The 20,054-nt window shown below is 40.2% G+C and overlaps 1 protein-coding gene across 1 annotated transcript; it reads right to left on the bottom strand.

Annotated features, from left to right (window-relative positions):
* Nucleotides 1–7,912: 7,912 nt before the first annotated feature.
* On the bottom strand, nt 7,913–9,060 carry LOC306764553 (T-box transcription factor TBX3-like; the record flags this gene model as incomplete). Its single annotated transcript, XM_079251727.1, has 4 exons — nt 7,913–8,020; nt 8,146–8,292; nt 8,422–8,689; nt 8,771–9,060. 4 exons carry the CDS (start codon nt 9,058–9,060, stop codon nt 7,913–7,915), a joined length of 813 nt encoding a protein of 270 aa, XP_079107853.1.
* Nucleotides 9,061–20,054: the final 10,994 nt, after the last annotated feature.

The following is a 20,054-nucleotide window of genomic DNA, read 5'->3' as shown; positions in this document are numbered from 1 at the left end:
CTGTCTGTCTGTCTGTCTGCGCTGTCTGTCTGTCTGTCTGCGCTGTCTGTCTGTCTGTCTGTCTGTCTGCGCTGTCTGTCTGTCTGCGCTGTCTGTCTGTCTGTCTGTCTGTCTGTCTGCGCTGTCTGTCTGTCTGTCTGTCTGCCTGTCTGTCTGTCTGCGCTGTCTGTCTGTCTGTCTGTCTGTCTGTCTGCGCTGTCTGTCTGTCTGTCTGCGCTGTCTGTCTGTCTGTCTGCGCTGTCTGTCTGTCTGTCTGTCTGTCTGCGCTGTCTGTCTGTCTGTCTGTCTGTCTGCGCTGTCTGTCTGTCTGTCTGTCTGTCTGCGCTGTCTGTCTGTCTGTCTGTCTGTCTGCGCTGTCTGTCTGTCTGTCTGCGCTGTCTGTCTGTCTGTCTGTCTGTCTGCGCTGTCTGTCTGTCTGTCTGTCTGTCTGCGCTGTCTGTCTGTCTGTCTGTCTGCGCTGTCTGTCTGCGCTGTCTGTCTGTCTGTCTGTCTGTCTGCGCTGTCTGTCTGTCTGTCTGTCTGCGCTGTCTGTCTGCGCTGTCTGTCTGTCTGTCTGTCTGTCTGCCTGTCTGTCTGCGCTGTCTGTCTGTCTGTCTGTCTGTCTGTCTGTCTGTCTGCGCTGTCTGTCTGTCTGTCTGCCTGTCTGTCTGCGCTGTCTGTCTGTCTGTCTGCGCTGTCTGTCTGTCTGTCTGCCTGTCTGTCTGTCTGTCTGCCTGTCTGTCTGTCTGTCTGCGCTGTCTGTCTGTCTGTCTGCCTGTCTGTCTGTCTGTCTGTCTGCGCTGTCTGTCTGTCTGTCTGCCTGTCTGTCTGTCTGTCTGCCTGTCTGTCTGTCTGTCTGCCTGTCTGTCTGTCTGTCTGTCTGTCTGTCTGCCTGTCTGTCTGTCTGTCTGTCTGCGCTGTCTGTCTGTCTGTCTGTCTGCGCTGTCTGTCTGCGCTGTCTGTCTGTCTGTCTGTCTGTCTGCGCTGTCTGTCTGTCTGTCTGTCTGCGCTGTCTGTCTGTCTGTCTGTCTGTCTGTCTGTCTGTCTGTCTGTCTGTCTGTCTGTCTGTCTGTCTGCGCTGTCTGTCTGTCTGTCTGTCTGCGCTGTCTGTCTGCGCTGTCTGTCTGTCTGTCTGTCTGTCTGCGCTGTCTGTCTGTCTGTCTGTCTGCGCTGTCTGTCTGCGCTGTCTGTCTGTCTGTCTGTCTGTCTGCCTGTCTGTCTGCGCTGTCTGTCTGTCTGTCTGTCTGTCTGTCTGCGCTGTCTGTCTGCGCTGTCTGTCTGTCTGTCTGCGCTGTCTGTCTGTCTGTCTGCCTGTCTGTCTGTCTGTCTGCCTGTCTGTCTGTCTGTCTGCCTGTCTGTCTGTCTGTCTGCGCTGTCTGTCTGTCTGTCTGTCTGTCTGCCTGTCTGTCTGTCTGTCTGTCTGCGCTGTCTGAGGGCTTGTAGTTTTGCATGTATGAGGTGAAGATGTTTGGCTGTGTGGGAAAACTTATTTCAACCATTACGAGCTTTGGGATAGCACAAGAGTAAAACTGCTTGACATGTACATGGCGGTTTCTGGGTGTTGTCACCTGGAGAGACGCCTTCTCCTTCCAGAGCGACGCTGATGATGCTCTATGTGTCTTTCTCCTGATCACATAAGCCCATCTCTGAAATAACACCTGTCTTTTACAGAATGTCTTCAAGCTCAGTTGGTGAAAAACTAAAGTTCTGTCCGTCAAAAGGCCCAGAAAGTCAAACAGACTCGGTTGGTAACTATGTGACTCAACGTAGCCAAAAGTTGAGAAATCTCAGGTTATTGTTTGACTCCAGCTTTAACTTCAAGGCTCGTGTGGAAAATCACTTAAATCACATAAAAATCCCTAAAATGAGGGGAGTTTCCCTTCAGAGCACCGCAGGCAGTGTGATCCACTCCAACAAGAGACTGCTGTCGCTTCATCTGGTCCGTCTAACAAACAACAAATCAGCTTCAATAAATTCAAAATCCTTCTGTGTGTGTGTGTGTGTGTGTGTGTGTGTGTGTGTGTGTGTGTGTGTGTGTGTGTTTACTGGCTCCATGTTAGAGCAAAATTAAACTTTACACTGATTAGCTATAAGTTTACAGACGCATTTCTACAACCTTTGTTAACTTATTGTCAGCACACAGCCTTGAACTGGAATATCTTTCAGAAATGCTCTGTTCCTCCTTTCAGCAGTTCCACAAAGGAGAAGAAAAAAACACAATTTTTCCTCATTATGTTACTGGAAACCGTCATCTGAAGGATTTCTCAACCAAAAGCACATCAACCCTTTCATGCAGACTGGCCGTATAGTGGAAAACCTATTCACAAGCTTTTTACTTGCATATTCATGAATGAGGAGGATATTTTGGTAAATAAACCACTTCAGTGGATGTTAGTGAGTCATCCAATACATTTCCACTCACTGGAGAATAAATAACATATAACTGAATATATTGTAATTACACAAGTTTGCCTTTGTAATAAATAGGAAAAGAAAATGATGCAGCAATATTTTATACAAGATTTATTAAATATAATTATGATTATATATATATATTTTTTTTACATATTTTAGGGAATATATTAAACTAAATCATTAAACATGATAAATTCTAAATATCACAAATAAATAAAAAAGTATCATTGCATAGGTCTGTAGAGGTAAAATATTGCATTGAAAAAAAAATGTTGCATTAATTTTATTAATTCAGGCATGAAAGGGTTAATTCAGCCTGTCTTTCGTGTAATTTATAACATTTTTATGTTTCTTTTTTTCTTAACACGTGATTTTTATCACTTCTTATTTCAAACATTTCACCATTTAACAGCGAAATTTATCTCAACGTCATTTATATTTCATTTTAGTCTGTTTGACACCTTTATCTTAATGTTTGTGTATGTAATGTTCTATTTTTTTAAAAGTTGTGTAAATCTCAGTCTTTTGCCTCCAATGTTACAACAGGAGCATCCAGATGCAGACCGATCTGCTTACTGTCTGATCCCTCCATAAACCAAACCCTCTAAATCCACTTCAACTAACAGAAGCTCAGTGAAATGAACCTGAAGCGACGACCACACAGCTCTGTTGTATCTGGCTCTTTCTTTCTTATTTACCTTCTACACCCACTTTACACTGTGGTTTATTGTCAAATTGTTGTAAAAATGTCCATAAATACTCTCATTATTTACAACAAAAATAGCTGTAAAAACAGGAATAAAATGCTGTTATCGTCAGTTTTTTCAGATAAATTCTCCCAAGTCCTTCCCATAAATTAAAGCCTGAGAAAGTTCATTTTGGCCAAATCTCCTGATCTTTCCTGTCCAGACTGAGTCAGGGGCTGACGGGCAAAAAATGTTGCTTGTGGTCAGCACACACTCCAGACGCTGCGTTGCTCACGGGGGCATGCAGACAGTGGAGAACGTCACAGAATGAGTTCGTTTTTTGTTTTTTTTTAATTTCAAGCACATGTCTTAATTTTTTTTCCAGGTAAAATAATCAACTCTGAACCTTTGAGCAGCAGAAATAAGATACAGAACACATAGATGTCTACCTCTTCTATGTGCAGAGGCGACAGGTACAATATAGATTTTAAAAGATAACCATCCAATGAAACTCGGTTTTCACGTGGAATAAAATTAAACAAATACTACAAGAGAGGGCAATAATAACAAAAATAATACAGGGAATTAAAAAAGATTTAAGAGAAATATGCATACTAATATTCAATATATCCAGACGAAGTTGTTTTTCTGCAAAAACCAACTATTAGCAAACAAACTATGATCTCTACTGTCTGTCTCTTCCTCATCATCCGACAGAAGCTGCAGACGCAACATAAACTGGCTCATTTTGAGTCATTTTCATGATTTGTTTTAGGCTGAGTCTTCCATTTGATGGGATGATCCACGGAGACTCCACAGGTCAGTTAGCTTTGAGGTACATAAGTGACAATAAGAAAAGACCCAACCAGTCGTTTTAAATGGTTTCCTGATCACCCAGCATTGTTTGGGCCTGTGACCACATGTTACAGGCCAGTTTCAGACTGACTTTAAATTCCATTTTTATCTTCACATTATGCTACATGTGAAGTGGCCCTGTTTCAGGAGCCCACCAGTATAAACCCCTAACCCCACACACTGGTCAGTGTGGACAGTAACGTGCTTCCTTCTTTCCTCCATAGGAAAGAGAGTTTGTTGTTATCATTTCCACTGATCTGCTTTTACAGTTTCTCAAAACTACCTGAAGGTCAAAATTTAATTTAATTTAATTTAATTTAATTTAATTTACTTTACTTTACTTTACTTTACTTTACTTTAATTTAATTTAATTTAATTTAATTTAATTTAATTTAATTTAATTTAATTTAATTTAATTTAATTTCTAAAGATTCTTTATTTATTAATTTTGTTCATTTGTTTTGCCGTCTAGTCTGACTGTTGGAAAGCCAAACTGCACAGTAACATGTTATTATTTCACATATTAGACGAGGAAAATCAAGTACTGCATTTAAAGACTTTAATCATATAAAACTGATTGAGTTTAAAAATGTGTTTTACTTGATTTTTGTAACATATTAAAGCCTTGTAGGGGGATGCTGATGAAGAAGGCACTACAACATCAGTTTACATCAAGAATTAGTATAAATTCTTTTGCTGTTGAGGAAGCTTGAAAAAATGATGCTACACTGATAAAATATAACGAATTTAGGGCATTTAAGTAGAATCATGCAGTGGTAATTTCATCATTTCAAACTATTTATTGGCACAAAAGCTTCTAGCGGTGATGTGTACACTACAACATCACATGTCAGTGTGCCAATAACAACATGTAATAACACGTTGACATTGGTCTGATGATGTGACCAGTAGGATGAAGAAAAGTTGTCATGGAAGCAGAACATTTATGGTTGGTTAATGGCTCAGACTCTTTGGGGGTTTTTTGCGGTAAATCCTCTTGTTAGAGAACTGCCTGTCTAATAAATACTGAAACACTAAAAAGTACACGTACGTGTGCATTTATTACTTTATAAATCTAAGTGTTTTACTTCCTGTGTTTTGTTTCCGTTCAGACAAAGTTGTTGGAATTTGCTGTCTGGATATTAATGTTGAAACTGAAGGACCGCAGGGAACGCTGGTGTTTATAGTTCATGTCTTTTCAGGCCATATTTTCAAGTATAAAATAAAATGTTCTCATTTGGAACAACTTTCCATGAACTGATTCTGCTTCTTTTTTTTTTAGAAAGAAACTAAATTATGTCATAAGTCTGGTTTAAACTGTCAGGTTGAACATAACTAACCTTGTATGAACTTAACTTGTTAAAATGAAACAACTCATTGAAGTTAGTCCAACCGCTGTGTTGTTGCTGTACCTGTACCAGTGTATGCTGTTGGAGGCAGAGGGGAAGCGGCGCTGCCAGTCTCAGGCCGCATGGCACTGATCCGTCCACGGCCATGCAGCCGTACCAGGTGTTCATGTGAGCCGAACGGAAAAGCTCGCCGGAGATTCTCAGATCCCACAGATGTTTGTTTAACTCCGGAGAATAAACACAGCCTTGCAGCGAACTGCTGCACAACGTGCCGGCTTGTTCCTGGTCCGAGTCTGGTGACGGACAGCGGCCTGCTGGCTCAGTCCCGGCGCTGACGACACCGCTTGGTCTGGGGTCTGTGGTCTCAGCAGGACCCTCCTTCGCCTCTGCTCTCTGGCTGCTTTTATACACCGCCGGCTCAGGACGCTCATCAACACTGTTGTCTTTGTCACTGTCACTTCCATCAACATCTGACCGGACGAAAGAAACAAATTGCACTTTTTTTTATGTTCATCTTCAGAGAAAAGGTGAAATCAAAGCAAGCTGGGGGCTGTTGATGCACTGACCGTTGTCCCCTGAGGACTTGGTGATGTCGGAGCATGCCGGAGAATCTTTAATGGGACTCTTCTCATCAGAGATACGCATCTCTTTTGCCCTCTGCAGCGACTGCTGCAGTTTCCTGATAAAAGAAAAGGAATGAACTGGAAATGTAGATTTCATTTGTTGTAAATGAAGCTTCTGATGTGCAGCGTCACAGTTTTTCACACACAATGTTTCATCTCCACAGACAGACACACTGATGCTGTCCTTTATTTTTATCCCCATAAGACAGCAGCAAACATTACATTCAGATGCTTGGCTGATTGTAAAAGTATTATAAAATGATTTTTATCATATTTGGCAGCAAATTGCTGCTTCCTAATCATTCTGCACACAACAAGAAATCAAAGGACATTAAATGTCCCAAATGTGGACATATGGTGTGCTTTAACACTAGTTGGAACATTAAGGACATATTTTTATACCAGATTGTCTGAAGATTGACTGTTGCTCGATTAGTGAAAACCTTTTACAGAAAATAAATAAACTTTTAGTCATGCATCTTTTAAACTTGCTTTACTTTGTTATGAGTATAATGGAAGTTGGAATTTATCCTAAACTAGAGGTGGATTAAAATCCCAACAGCTGACCATCAACGAGACAGCTGGGTAAACTCGCTCCAGTGTTCAGACTCAGTTCTCACTGAGCTACCATGATTGTTTTGAAGAAAGAGCTCCTGTGGAAAACCAGCAGAGGCACGAGGAAAACAGAAAAACTCCACACAGAAAAGCCCCCAGCTGAGATGAGATACCGGTTCATTGATTCCAGCAAGGACCATGGCAACAACTACACAAACAAGACATAATAAAAGATCAGCATGACTGCCAAACACTGATAGCAATCATGAAAGAAAGCGGGTCTGAAAAAGAAATCATAACTATGAAAAGTGCATTTAATTCCAACAGATGTTTGCATATTTTATTTAAAGCTGTGGGAGTTTATAAAACATGCATATTTTAGGTGTGAAATTTAGTCGTGATTTCCTAACCTGAATTATTATCAATGAGAAAATATTAGGGAAAAATAAATGAATGAATGAATAAATAAATAAATAAAATAAAACAAAAACTAGTTTTTAATAACTGCTGCATTTTCACCTGCAGAGAAGTATGAATCTAAGGTTGACTTGTTTGTGTATATGTATGTGTGTGTGCGTGTGTGTATGTGTATATGTGTTTATACAGGTGAATGCATATGTGTATGTATGCATGTTGTGTTTGGTTTTTTTCTTTCTTTTTCTCTGTATCTCTCTTTTCCTCTTTCTCTATAAGGTGTTTTCTCTTCTTTTTCTTTCCCTTTGTCTTTCTGTATCTCTTTTATCCTCCCCGATCGGTCCAGCAGTAGAAACTCTGAATTACAAACAATTATGCAAAATAAATAGAGAAATAAAATAAGAATCCAGAAAAACAAGGGGATCATTATACCAGTAAAGCTCAGCAGAACAACATCCAGACCATCATTCTGTTTGCTGCATTTTCAATCCAAGCTAATTTTGTTTGAAATATTTCAGATTCCCAGATGGAACAATCTGCCTTTAAGATGATTTTTAAAATGTTTTATTTTGTTTATTTAGTAGGAACAGAAAGACATTTTAAAAATGTGCAAACGGATGAAATTCTGTTCAAACATCCCAGCAGCTGGGATTCGTGTAGCAGCTCTGCTGTGTGTTGTGTGTTTTCTGGGGATTTGGGAATTTTTGCAGCTTGGTGAGAGTTTATGTTATGCTGGTTACAGAAGAGACTTTGAGACTGTTTCAGTTTCACTACTTTCAGCCACTGAATGCAAGTTTTAAGCAGGATAGAGACCTGAGTTCAGGAAAGATTTCAAAATGAACATTTTGGAAATAGAAAATGATTCATGCAAACATCTCAGAGGTTTGTCTTGATGACAGCTATTTTACTTAAACACTGGATTTCATGGATTATATGGTGAAAACAAACACAAAGGTACATTTTCTACATTCTCAGATTACTTTGAGGAGTTTTGTGCTTTTCTACAGGTGCAATGTTTGCATCGTGACACTTCCCATTAAAGAGCTTTAAACTGAGGAATAACTTGCCTTTTCTCTCTTCTTCCGTTCCCCGTGTCGCGGAATCCCTTCGCGAAAGGATTGTTGTCTATTTTCAGCTGCGTGATCTGATCATTTGTGCAAAGGAGACACGTTTCTTCATTTATATGAACTAGATGAAAACATATAAACGCTTGTTTGTTTGTTTTTAAGTCGTCATTTTGTGTTTGTTTAAGAACAATCAGGCTCTTACCTTCTCATTCTGGTAAGCTGTGACCGCGATAAACTGCGTCTCAGCGAACACATAGGTCCTAAAGGTGCTGTATGGAAGTTTCAGGATGTCATTCGCCATCACCACATGAAATCTGGGCTGGTATTTGTGCATCGAGTTCAGAATTGTCTGCAAACAAATATAGAGCAAGAGTAAAAAAAAAAAAAAAAAAGAACTTTTTTGGAGGGCACCATCAGGCCGCAGATTTTGCACCTTTTACGCATTTAGTGCTGTTAGAATAATGAAGTCATGACTCACAAATCCATGCTTGTCGGATATGTTGTTGGTTAATTTCAGTTTATTGAAGTTGACCACTTTGGACATCCACTGTTCGCCCGTGGCCGGACTGTCTGGGTGGATGTACATGCGTTTGGGCATCTCCGGGTCCGCCTTGCCCGCCACCAACCACCGCGAGCTCTGAAATTTATATCTACAGTCATCCGCCGCCACGATGTCCATCAGCAGCACGTACTTGGCCTTTCTGTCCATCCCCGCGCACCTGGCCTTGAGTGGCGGAAACATGCGCCTGCGGGAACAAGACAAGAGGAGAAAACCACATGAATCCCCATCATGACGCACGTTTCGTGCGTAAATTTAACATATTTACCTCCCGGATTTTGTGATGACCATCTCTGTGCCGCATTTGTGGAACTGTTCCCAAAGTTCACTGGCTTCCAGATAGATTTGGGGATCATCCTCTGCCATCTCGGCGCTTTCCAGAATGTCGGCAGGCCGACTGAAGACCGAAGACTGCTCCGCCGCACAAGAGTGAAAAATCGGCTCGGGGTGGGATGGTCCTCTGGGGGATATTATAGTGGGGAACATGAGAGTCCCCCCTGCGGGGAAAGTTGGCTGCCCCTCTATTTGAGGTAAGAACAGCTTAGAGAAGCTGCGCATGATCTCCAACAGGCAAAGGAAACTTTTTACGCACACGACTGCGATCCTGGTGGACTCTGACGTCACATCGACCCCGACAGGAGAAATGGTTTTACGACTTTTTAAATCCACTAACAGAGTTATATAAAATAACTTTTGCATTAACTATGCGTTTCTTCTAAATATGTTATCTTGCCTGTCCCACAGTCCTGGTCGTGCGCGAGCCCGTGTCCGCGCTGATGAGCTGTTTAGAGTCAGTGGGACACTCAGCAGTGGGTGGGGTCTCATCCGTGTTGATTTTTACAAGGAAGAAAACGCTGATTTAAGTTTCCTCATCGACTGATGAGGCGGCTCATGGTCTCTCCTCCCACATGCAGCGCTGCTTAGGAGGGAAAGTGTCTGGGTGTGTGTGTGTGTGTGTGTGTGTGTGGTGGTGGTGGGAGTGGGGGGTGTTCGGCTTTGTGGAGGGGTAGCCCTCTGCCAGCGATTGTCCCGACCGGATTAGACCCTGGGTTTGGTTACAGGTTTTTTATTGCTCAGTGGTCCATGACAGAGGCAGGAACGTCCCAAGGAGAACTTTCCGTGAGTGAGGGCGCCAGGTTCAGAGTGGATGTGCGCCACATGCGCAACAGCGCAGGAGGAGGAAGAGACGTTCAAGTCCACATCTGGGAAACTTTATTTCATCTTGCTCTGATGCAAAAGAACAGTTTCACCCAAACTTAAACATCTTTACAGTTTAATAGATAGATAGATAGATAGATAGATAGATAGATAGATAGATAGATAGATAGATAGATAGATAGATAGATAGATAGATAGATAGATAGATAGATACTTTTTTCATCCCCAGGGATGTATTTTGTCTTATTAATATACACATTTCACGGGCGTCTTTTTAATTCCACTTTGCATGAAGATAAAGGCTCAAATTATGCAACAAATCCAGCTTCAGTAGATTATGGATAGAATTAGTATATTAGGCAAGGCAAGTTTATTTGTATTGCACCTTTCATGTACAAGACAATTCAAAGTGCTTTACGTCAGACATTCAAATTACAGAAAAAAATCATAAAAGAAAACACAAATAACAAAATCACAATAATATTATAATTTATATTAAAATATCAGAGATGAGAACACTTATCTACATCACATCTAAACATCCTACATCAACAAAGCTAGTTAGAAAAAAAACATCACAGATGGGACTTCTGTAAATAATTTCATTTTGATGTCCATGCTGTCTTTTTTATGCCTGTGCAATGCTTATTGTAAAAATTGGTGGATCTCAACAACTAAATTATGAACAAAATCCAAATAATTTTTGTGTGGTTTTGAAAGAACTTTGCCCAGCTTTTTTACATTTACATTTCTGAGGGCTAAAGCTTCGGCTCTTCTCTGTTTAGAAAAGTACGTGTAAAATCAGTCGACGATATTTCTTGCTTGTGGTTTACTGCACTTTTTTCAGCAACTTGTTTAGTTTGTATTGACTTAACTCATACAAATGTTTAAAAAATATATATGGAATTTAAGGGTTGTATTGATGTTTAGCAAGTTAAAGTTCTCTGAAAAATGGCAGTACGGGATGCAAAAAATGTGAAAATACTCTTCTACGGTAGGTCTTAAAGCATTCATTTAAATCAGGTGATCTCCTTTATTCATTGGCTACCCATGGAGCAAATTCAGTCCTTTCCACATCTCTTTTACCACTTTTTATAAATAACTGGGAAGAGAAGTGATTGTCTCTGTTATCGCAGTTCTCCACCACTGTCCTGCAGGTTTTAGATGTTTCCCTGCTTCAACACTGCTCACTAATTAACTGGTCATTATGCAGAACTGAAAAACAAGCTGTTGGATAGATCAGATGTGAATTAGGTGTGTTGGAGCAGGGAAACATCTAAACCCTGCAGGATCCCTGCTCTCACCCACCAGGATTTAGAGCTTCTTTTCTTTTTCTTTTTTTTTTTTTTTTGCCAGAGAATCGAAGCTTTGAAATGGAAGAAGAGGAAATTTGGTTTTAAACACTGTTTTAAGATTTCCCTTCAAAATAGAATTTAAACTAAATGAGAGGGAGAAAATAAATGCATTGTCTGACATACATGTATGAATTCTGAGCTCATCATTAACATGAGCACTTTAAATCCTGCTTGACAGGTTTGTTCCAGTGTCTACATCCAGACTTCAGGTGGAATCAGTTCAACATTTGTTTCTGAATCCATGTGTTTTCCCATCCCGCGTGTTTGACCTCAGATACTCATATCTGTTCCTCTTTGTTTGCACATCTCGCTACACATGCATGTAGCAAAATGTTGGCTTTTAAAGGCTCTGACCCGAAGCTTCCCAACCTCAAGTATCAGCTCCCGGTCCAAGCAGCACAAATGTGCCACTCTGGTGCAAATACTCACCATGTTTTCATAGCAGCACTGATTGATGTAAGTCTTCAAGGAGGTGCTAAAGGCTGCGAGCGTCTATTCAGGGCACTTCTGTGACTGCAGAGGTAAACAAACAAGGTGTCCATGGAGGAAGTTCTAATTAGCTCAATGCGGTGCACAAAGACAGCGCTCCACCAGGGTGATGAGCAACCTGTGAACATGTGGGAGGGCTGGATGATGGAGAATGTGGTTTGAATGAGAACATAAAGTTTAGCTGCAGCTTTGTGAAGCTGGTTGTGTGATTGTTAGGAGCAAAGGTGAACATACACATGAGGGGTTAGCTTGCACTTGTTTTGTCATGCTATGGCAGCCATATGCTGGAGGTTAGAAGTCACACTGGTGTTATAGAATGATGATTTCAGGCATCACTCTTCAGCCATGATGGAAGAATCCACACTGTGGAGGTCACATACAAAGGCCTGTGGCCAGACTAGTAGTCCTCGACAGATTTGACTGATTTCAACTGAATAACTTGTGATATTGTTAGTAATGTGTTCAAACGTCCCATTTGAAGAGGTGCTGTTAAATCAGAAGTTGATTGTCATCAACCTTACCTGATATCACCGCTCCCACCATTACATGTTACCCAATAGGATCAACCAGGAAGTTATAAAACCCAACCAGTCAAATTAACCCAGTCTTTTCCCTCCAAACCCAAGACCACTGCTTGGAGTTAACAAACAGGATATTTCATTGATTTACCTTTCCTTGATGTTTTATGGTGTTTGTGTTCATATATTGAGTTTGTATTTTAATTCCCTGATGACTAAACCTAACCTATGTGGATGCATTAATGAAGTAGGTTATCTTTATTTACTTTCCATTTGTGAATGTACACTTGATATGTTGTATTTAATTTGTTTGTGAATTCATTTCAGACAAAATCATCCACCAAGTCACCATCTTTCTACCACAAATAAGATGGTGGAAGGGAGTCATTGAATCCTGCGTCTAAATGTGCACACCACATAAGATGTTCAATGAACCAGACTTGCACAGGAGTTGAGTAGGTTTTTTTCCAACAACAATATGTGAAAAGACTTGGGAGTTTTCCTTGTGTAGTCTACTTTGGATTTCTAATATTTGGCCAATATCTAAACTTTCCAATCACACTCTACCTGAAAACTGCTTTGATTCACTCTTAAAGGTCCCATTTTATGCTAAATTAACTTTCTTAAGCATTTCAAGCAGTCATAAGTGCCCTTGTGTATAAGAGGCCCAAATATGAGAAATTCTGTCATCTCTCTCACTTGCATGCTCCACTTTTGAGGGAACGTTCGCACTCCTGCTATTTCGTGGACTTTAAAGGACTGTAGTCTCTTCCAGGAATAGTACAATTTATTTATCTCTGTATGAACACCAACCACATTCTGACATGCACCAAACTGTGGTCGCTTGAAAGCCATGGTTTCTCGATTCACTTGCAAACGGACTATCCAGTGATGTCTGCAACCGCAATAAAGCATGAAGAAGAAGAAGAAGGAAGTGATGCGGATTATTGTTTGGGTTGGAAGAAACACAATAGCATATGCGTTCAGAAAGCAGATGTTCTGCAAACCACAGTAAAATTGGGAACTCCAAGACCAAAGTCCTGCAAGAGTCCAAGTTTACTGACCCCAATACCTTAAAATGACCAAACCCAGCCCATTAATATCTCTTATTGAAATTTGAACTCAACCAGTTTACAAATAACCAGTGAACCAAACCGCACATTAAGATATTAAGTCGCTAATTGTTAATACAAACTGCCTCTTTTTCATTACATCAGGCTGCTTTTCTTTTGTCATAATTTTCATTTACAATAAAAAATGGAAAAGACAACAAAAGAGTAGATATTGTTGAAGGTTTAGTTTAAGTAGAACCACTAGGACACCTCCCGACAGTCTGTTATTTGGGGTTTTTGTCATTTGGTTGGGAAAAATAAACCAGATATCATCCATCATCCCTGAGTTCAGCTGTGTTCTCCCATACTGAATGACAGAACCAGCAGCATCTCACATGGACTACGCTGTGTGTGATGGTGGAAACTTTTCTTGGCACAAGGTTTGGAGGCAGGGCTTCACAATAAATGAGCCTCATCTCTCATCAATTCCACAAAAATAAGAAAGAAAGGAAGAAGAAAGAAAACAAAATCTGCTGGCACTGAGTCAATATCTGACGCATTATATTAAATTTTTCATTTTTACCTGCAAAGCTGTGTTTTGCACAAGTTTCACCCCGTAACGAGTAGATGTTTTAACTGTATTAGGTTGTCCAGGCGGTTTGGTCTGCTTGAGTTAAGTGCAGTTTGAACACAAACCAAACCAAAGAAAGATGTGAAATCTTTGGGAAATACCTCTCCAATCAGACCATGTCCCCTGGACTATCCTGGTGTGAAGCCCCCTTAGTGAATGTGTACTCAGACTGATGTGGTGACCTCAAACAAGGAAATAAGTAGGGCTGCGACTATATGCTTTTGTCCCGATTTGATTATTCCCATTCTTTGGGTGCCGATGTGATTGAAATTGCAATTCTTACCAATGCTTCGATGTTGCTGATTTTTGTAGATTAAAAACAAAACAAAAGAAAAAACTTTTTTTTGCTCGTCATTTTTCTGGATTTCAGTTTAGAAAAAAACAACACAATAGTCAGGCCATCATTCTGCTGCTATAATTCCCAAGAAGACAAGTAAAAAGATCAATAAAAACAATGAAAATGACAAAAAAAATAATTGTGGATTTATTTTATTTATTTGAAAAAAAATTAAATTTTCAACAAAAAGTTTATTTTAAAATTGTAAAGCAAAAAAAATCCAGATTTTGCATTTTTCGATTTGATTTTCCCACCCCTGGAAATAACTGCTCCGCACTCCAGTGGATAATACCATTGAGCTACCCACCAGCTAAATGAGGCTCCCCTCTAAAAAAAAAAAATTGATAAACACTTTGATTTAAAAGACCACATGGCACACCACAAACCAAAAACATTTTTAAAAAAAAGAAAAAAGAAAAATTTGTAGTTCATATTACCAATATGAAGTCGTTCATGTCAAAGTGTCTTGAATAGGAATCAAGCATAATTAAAAGGGCTTATATGAGTTTTCAAATTTCTACTCATTCAGTGTAAAACCTGGGCCAAACAAACAGCTGTTTTTAGAGCGGTTAAGTGAAACTCCATGATTTCACATGGCACACTAGTGGGCTGCCTGCCAGTGGTTAAAAAACACTGCTCTAAAATCACCAGCAAAAGCGGCATCCTCTCCCTCAGGGGGGCGTGGAGTGGGCGTGGACAGAACATCACTCATGAATATTTAAAAGTTCAGACACAGATGCGGCCTGTTCTCAGAAGAACTCACTAGAGACACTTTTGGACTGGATAAAATGTAAAGATGAAGAATTAATTTGGCGTAAAACACTTTGACCGATATGTTGTTGGACCTTTGACATTCATATTAAATTGTTGAAAACATGCATGATGAGGGACCTTTAATGTTTACTCTCTTTACTGACCCGAAGCAAGATGTGCTCATATTGAATCAGGCTGACATGCTTTTATCTTAGAGATTGTCAGGAATGCCACGATTTGAAAGAAAGAAGTTTATTTTTCCAAGATACTCTACAAAATGAATCTGCTTAGCGCTCTCGATCAGCGCCGCACCACTTACAAGAATCATTACAGCTTTCAAAGCTCTGATCTTTAACAAAATTCTGTTAAAGGTGTAAAAACACTTTTTTTTTTCCAAAGGCAACATAGAGAGGCTTGTATTACTGCCAGGACTTTGCTGTGAAATCAGGAAATTCCTCACTTTGGACCTTTTGTCACAGATTCCTTGATCCGATTCCTAAGTAAGCACACAACTTTTTCAGAAGTCATTCAAGATATGCAGTGGGTGGCAGAGCTGTTGATGACCCAATCTTTTTCTGGCAGAGAAGCAGGGGAAAACCCTGCGTGTTCATCAGCCAACTTCAAAGAGCCAACCAGTAATCTGAAGCAGGCCGGAGGATGGCGGCAAACAAGACGCCTGGCTGTTATTTGTGGGTTTGGCCCACAAGCTGTGTGTGAAACCTGTCACTGAGGATAAACCCACAGATCTCCATGGGGTCACTGCCCAATAACACATTCTCCCCAGTAAAAGCTCCACATAACTGGATGGTTGTTCGTAAGCCGGGTGCAGCTCGATGCTGAGGGGAAGAAAATTTCATCGTTCAAAGTATTACAAGAGCCCTGCGATGGACCTGTCCAGGGTGTACCCTGCCTCTCGCTTACAGACTGCTGGGATAGGCTCCAGCTTCTCCGCGACACTTAATCAGACTAAGCGATTCAGATAATGAATGAATGAAAGTATTACAAGAGAGGTGGCAACTACTTTATGTCTTCCATAACTTTCAGTCTTTATTACGCACGCTGCAACTGAAATGCTGAAACTTTGGTGAGAGATTTGAATACAATGTGGCCTAAGTCCTACAGTCATTCAGTCCACTGTTTCATCAAACTGGTCATTCCAAGGTTTCTTTTTCTAAACTTGCAGACCTAATCGATGCTGCCTAAAATAGCTCAGTCTGGGGAAACCAAAAGCTTTTTCAGCACATAGTAAAAACTTTCAAATACTTGGAATGAATGAGACTCTTCCTTCAACGTTTACTGTATGCTGTATTGTTCCTGTGATACAGGAGAGACTTTGGCATGGCAAGAGGAACTATGTATGACCAAAACAGCAGCATGACGGAACACAAAATGCACCGTAAACAGGAAATTTCTAAGAAGTGATCCACACACTTCTGTAATTTTACTGAACTTCTCTATCAAGCATGATCACTCAAAAGTCAAGATAAGCATCAGTTAAACTGTACTTTCTCTGCTATGATCCAAAAATAAGGTATATTTGTAGCATGTCATACACATGACTAAAAAGGTGTGATTGACAATGACACAGCTGGTAGACTGGTCCTCCTCCAACCAGAAGGTCAGCTTCTACACTTGTTAAAGAATTTTTGGACAAGACTCTTTGAGCTGTCAATTAAGTTTAATTACAAATAGAAATTTGCATAAGGAATTAAGTGTTTATATGGTCACTTTTCATCAGTTTAAAGCTTAAACTTTTATTCGGAATTAAACAGGAATTAAAACTCCCATGTAAACGTAGCAATTATTAGGTACACCCGTTCAATCCCTTGCTAGCTAGCTAATAGCTAATCAGCCACCCATGAGTATTTTATAAACTGCTTATTTTTTTAACACACAGCCATCTCTCGGATTGTGTGAAAAAGAGAAAATATCCAGAAAGCTGCAGCTGTCGGGCTTAAAATGTCTTGTTGATGTCATAGGAAAATGGACAGACTGGTTACCTCCACTAAGGAGGTTACGTATCTACTGGTGTTTATCTGTTTGTTTGTTTGTCTTTTTCTTTCTTTGTTTATGTTCAAGATCACTCAAAAAGTTATGGACGGATTTTTATGAAATTTTTGGGAGTTGAAAATGTGAAAAGGAAGAACCGATTTAATTTTGGTGATGATTCAGATCACCGTTTAGATCCAGGAATTTTTTAAGTGTGGCATTTGGCGGAGGTTTGCACTCTATGAGTGATTTTGTAGTTGGAGATGATATGCCAACTAAGATATGCAGAACATCGTCTTTGAACACACAACACGCCCAGCCTTGAAGCAGATGGTCTACAGCAGCAGAAGACCACAGCGGGTTCCCTCCTGTCAGCTAAGAACAGGAAACTGAGGCTACAATTCCCACAGACTCACCAGAACTGGACAATAGAAGATGGAGAAACGTTGCTGGTCTGATGAGTCTCCATTTCAGCTCCACATTCACATGGTAGGATCTGAAACTGCTGGAAACATCATGAAAACATGGATCCATCCTGACCTTATATTAATAATTCAGTCTGGTTATGTCATGGTGGTGAGAGGTTTTTTTTTTTGGCACCCTTTGGCCACTTAATGTGGCAAAGTTTAACCACCACAGCCTACCCCCATGGTCAGTATTGCTGCTGACCATGTCCATCCCTTTCTGAGCACAGTGTAGCATCTTCTGATGGAAACTTCCAACAGGATGATGCACCATGTCACAAAGCTCACATCATCCCCAGCCGCCTTCTCAACCATGACAATGAGTATATTGTCCTCCGACAGGCTCCACAGTCACTAGATATCAGTCACCAGAGCAGCTTTGGGATGTGGTGGAATGGGAGATTCTCGTCATGGAGGTGCACCATCTGTGCAATGCTTCCTGTCAAGAATGTTTCCAACATATTGTTTAATCTATGACACCAAAAACAAGGGGACAAGGTTGCTTTTTACTGCTTCTATTCACCTCTTTTTATTTTTCCAGAAGAATTTTATGAAGCAACAATGAGCTTTTGAGTCCTGCCTTTTAGGGCTCATGTGGACTGGACTTGTTCCTGGTGCATCAAAACTGGATTTGGGTTCAGAAAGTTTGGATGACACTTCCAAATCATATTTGAGACACATTGCCGGGATGTTAACACTGGTTACTTCTGTTCAGTGCTCTTTTAAGCTCTCAGTTTAGTCTCTCTGTCAATATTTTGCCACAGATCAGCGGTTAGTCCATGAGGACTCTGTTTTGGGATGGTCAGCCAGATTTTACCAGCTTAGCTTACCAACTTAGCTTGGTGCAATGTTTATTTACAAGCTTCTTTACAGGAATGTTAACAGGCAAAATGAAAAATCTCTGACCAAGTATAGCCTACCTGATGGAGTGTCCTCAGAGGCAAAGCTTGCTGGAGTGTTTCCAAACTTTGCTGGCCACGCTGTCTCCTCTAACACCTCTCATGTTTGGACAGTTGAACGTTGATGAATGGCCTAATGGTAACACGTTAGTGTGAGTGAACATATTTGGGCTTCAGAGGTGGGAGGAATGTCGTTTAACAGCAGAGCAGAGGTGCTAAAAGAGATGGGCCTAAGCTGGTATCAAACACACAGTGAGGTCAAGAGTGGAGCTATCACAAAGTCAAGAGTAGCCCATGTCCCTTCGAGGATGGTTTCCTCTGTTCCCACATTTTATTGAAAAAAAATAGATAAGATTGTTATGTATTGATTGTTTTTTTTCAGTGAATGTCTCTTCAGCTCTCTATGCTTGGTATTTAATTTATTTGACCCTTTTATGCCCTTTCGTAATTTGTTTATTTACTCTAAAGAACAAGGTTGAAACCTTTCCAAACAATGCACCTGCCATTTCAGATCTCCATTGCAACCAGGAAATTTTCATTGAGCATTGGTAGAAGTATGTCTAAAACACATATTCTTTATTTTATTGTGTTTTTAAAGCCAAAAGAAAATAATGTATTATTACCCTTAAAAAGAATAAATACACACTATCTACAGGTGAGATGCTGTTATGCGCGTACTGCGATGAGGTGCTTTTCATGGCAGGGATGCTTTTTTTGGCTCAACATTTCTTATTCCCTAAGTCACCTACTTTCTTGCGGTTTTAGATGCACGAGTAAAATTCTTACACAGACCACTCCAACACTCAACACTGGTTCCTACAATATTTTTCTAGATACTGATTTAAGTGGAGGTCCAACTTGCAACAGGCTCTTTAACGTCATGCCAATCAGATCATAAATGGGAGATGTCATCATTCACAGCATTTGTGTTTAAACTTTGTGGTCTCCAAGATTCTGACATGTTCAATGTCACTCTAATTGTAAGTACAATGCTAACAGAATTTTTTTTTCTTTCTTTTTTTTTTTTTTTTTTTTTATGTTCAGGGTGCTGTGTGAACATAGCACCCTGAACATGAAATTTACATGGACTATGTAATCCTATCTGTCTACAATATGATTTAAGTTAACACTAAAGCAACAAAAAAAAAAAATAAATAAAATAAAATAAAATTTGCATGTTGGCTCTATTGGAGTCTGTAAAATAAGTGAATTAGTCTTTCTATGCACACTTATACTAACTGAAACAAGTAACATCAGCCACTCTTAGGAGTGGCTAATGTTAATAAAGTTAAACTTATAGTTAGGGGTTGGTAGCCATCCCATAGTTATGCTGCCACAGACTTAAACTGCTAGTTGAGGGTTAGGGTTAATGCACAGCAGGTTTCTCTGGTTAAAAGCTGTGGTGATGTTCATTGTTTTTTGCTGTCTTCTCTACCCCCAACCAAACCAACCACAAAACTGCAGTTCCCCCCTCATCTGCTAGGGGCTCCAAAACAGAGCAAATCCCTATACACTCCCATGTTAAAAAGGCCAACTTCACCGTAGGAATAAACATGTTTAAAGCCTGGTACAAAAATCCATTTTAGGTTTAATAGGTCAGGTTTACCTTCATAACAACTGTGGGGGGGGGGAAATTTTTTCAAAATCTCCCTTTCAAAAGTAATTTAATCTCAAAATTTGCCATATTTAGGGGCATGTCCTTTTGATTGACAGGTACTTGATCTCCCGCTTCAAGTAAAAAGAATGTAGAACAACCGCAGTTTTTAGCCGGTTAGCAACAAGACTTAGCTTTAGCCCGCTTATCTCCATTAGCGGGTTAGCTCCTGGTATCTCCGGGTTAGCTCGGTTAACTCTTAGCTACAGAAAGCTCGAAGTTCGCTGGATGTCAGTCATCCACTATGACGCTC

Source organism: Telmatherina bonti (genome assembly GCF_933228915.1).
Source record: "Telmatherina bonti genome assembly, chromosome: 13".
Classification (NCBI taxonomy): Eukaryota; Metazoa; Chordata; class Actinopteri; order Atheriniformes; family Telmatherinidae; genus Telmatherina; species Telmatherina bonti.
This window is presented reverse-complemented; position numbering and strand designations above follow the sequence as displayed.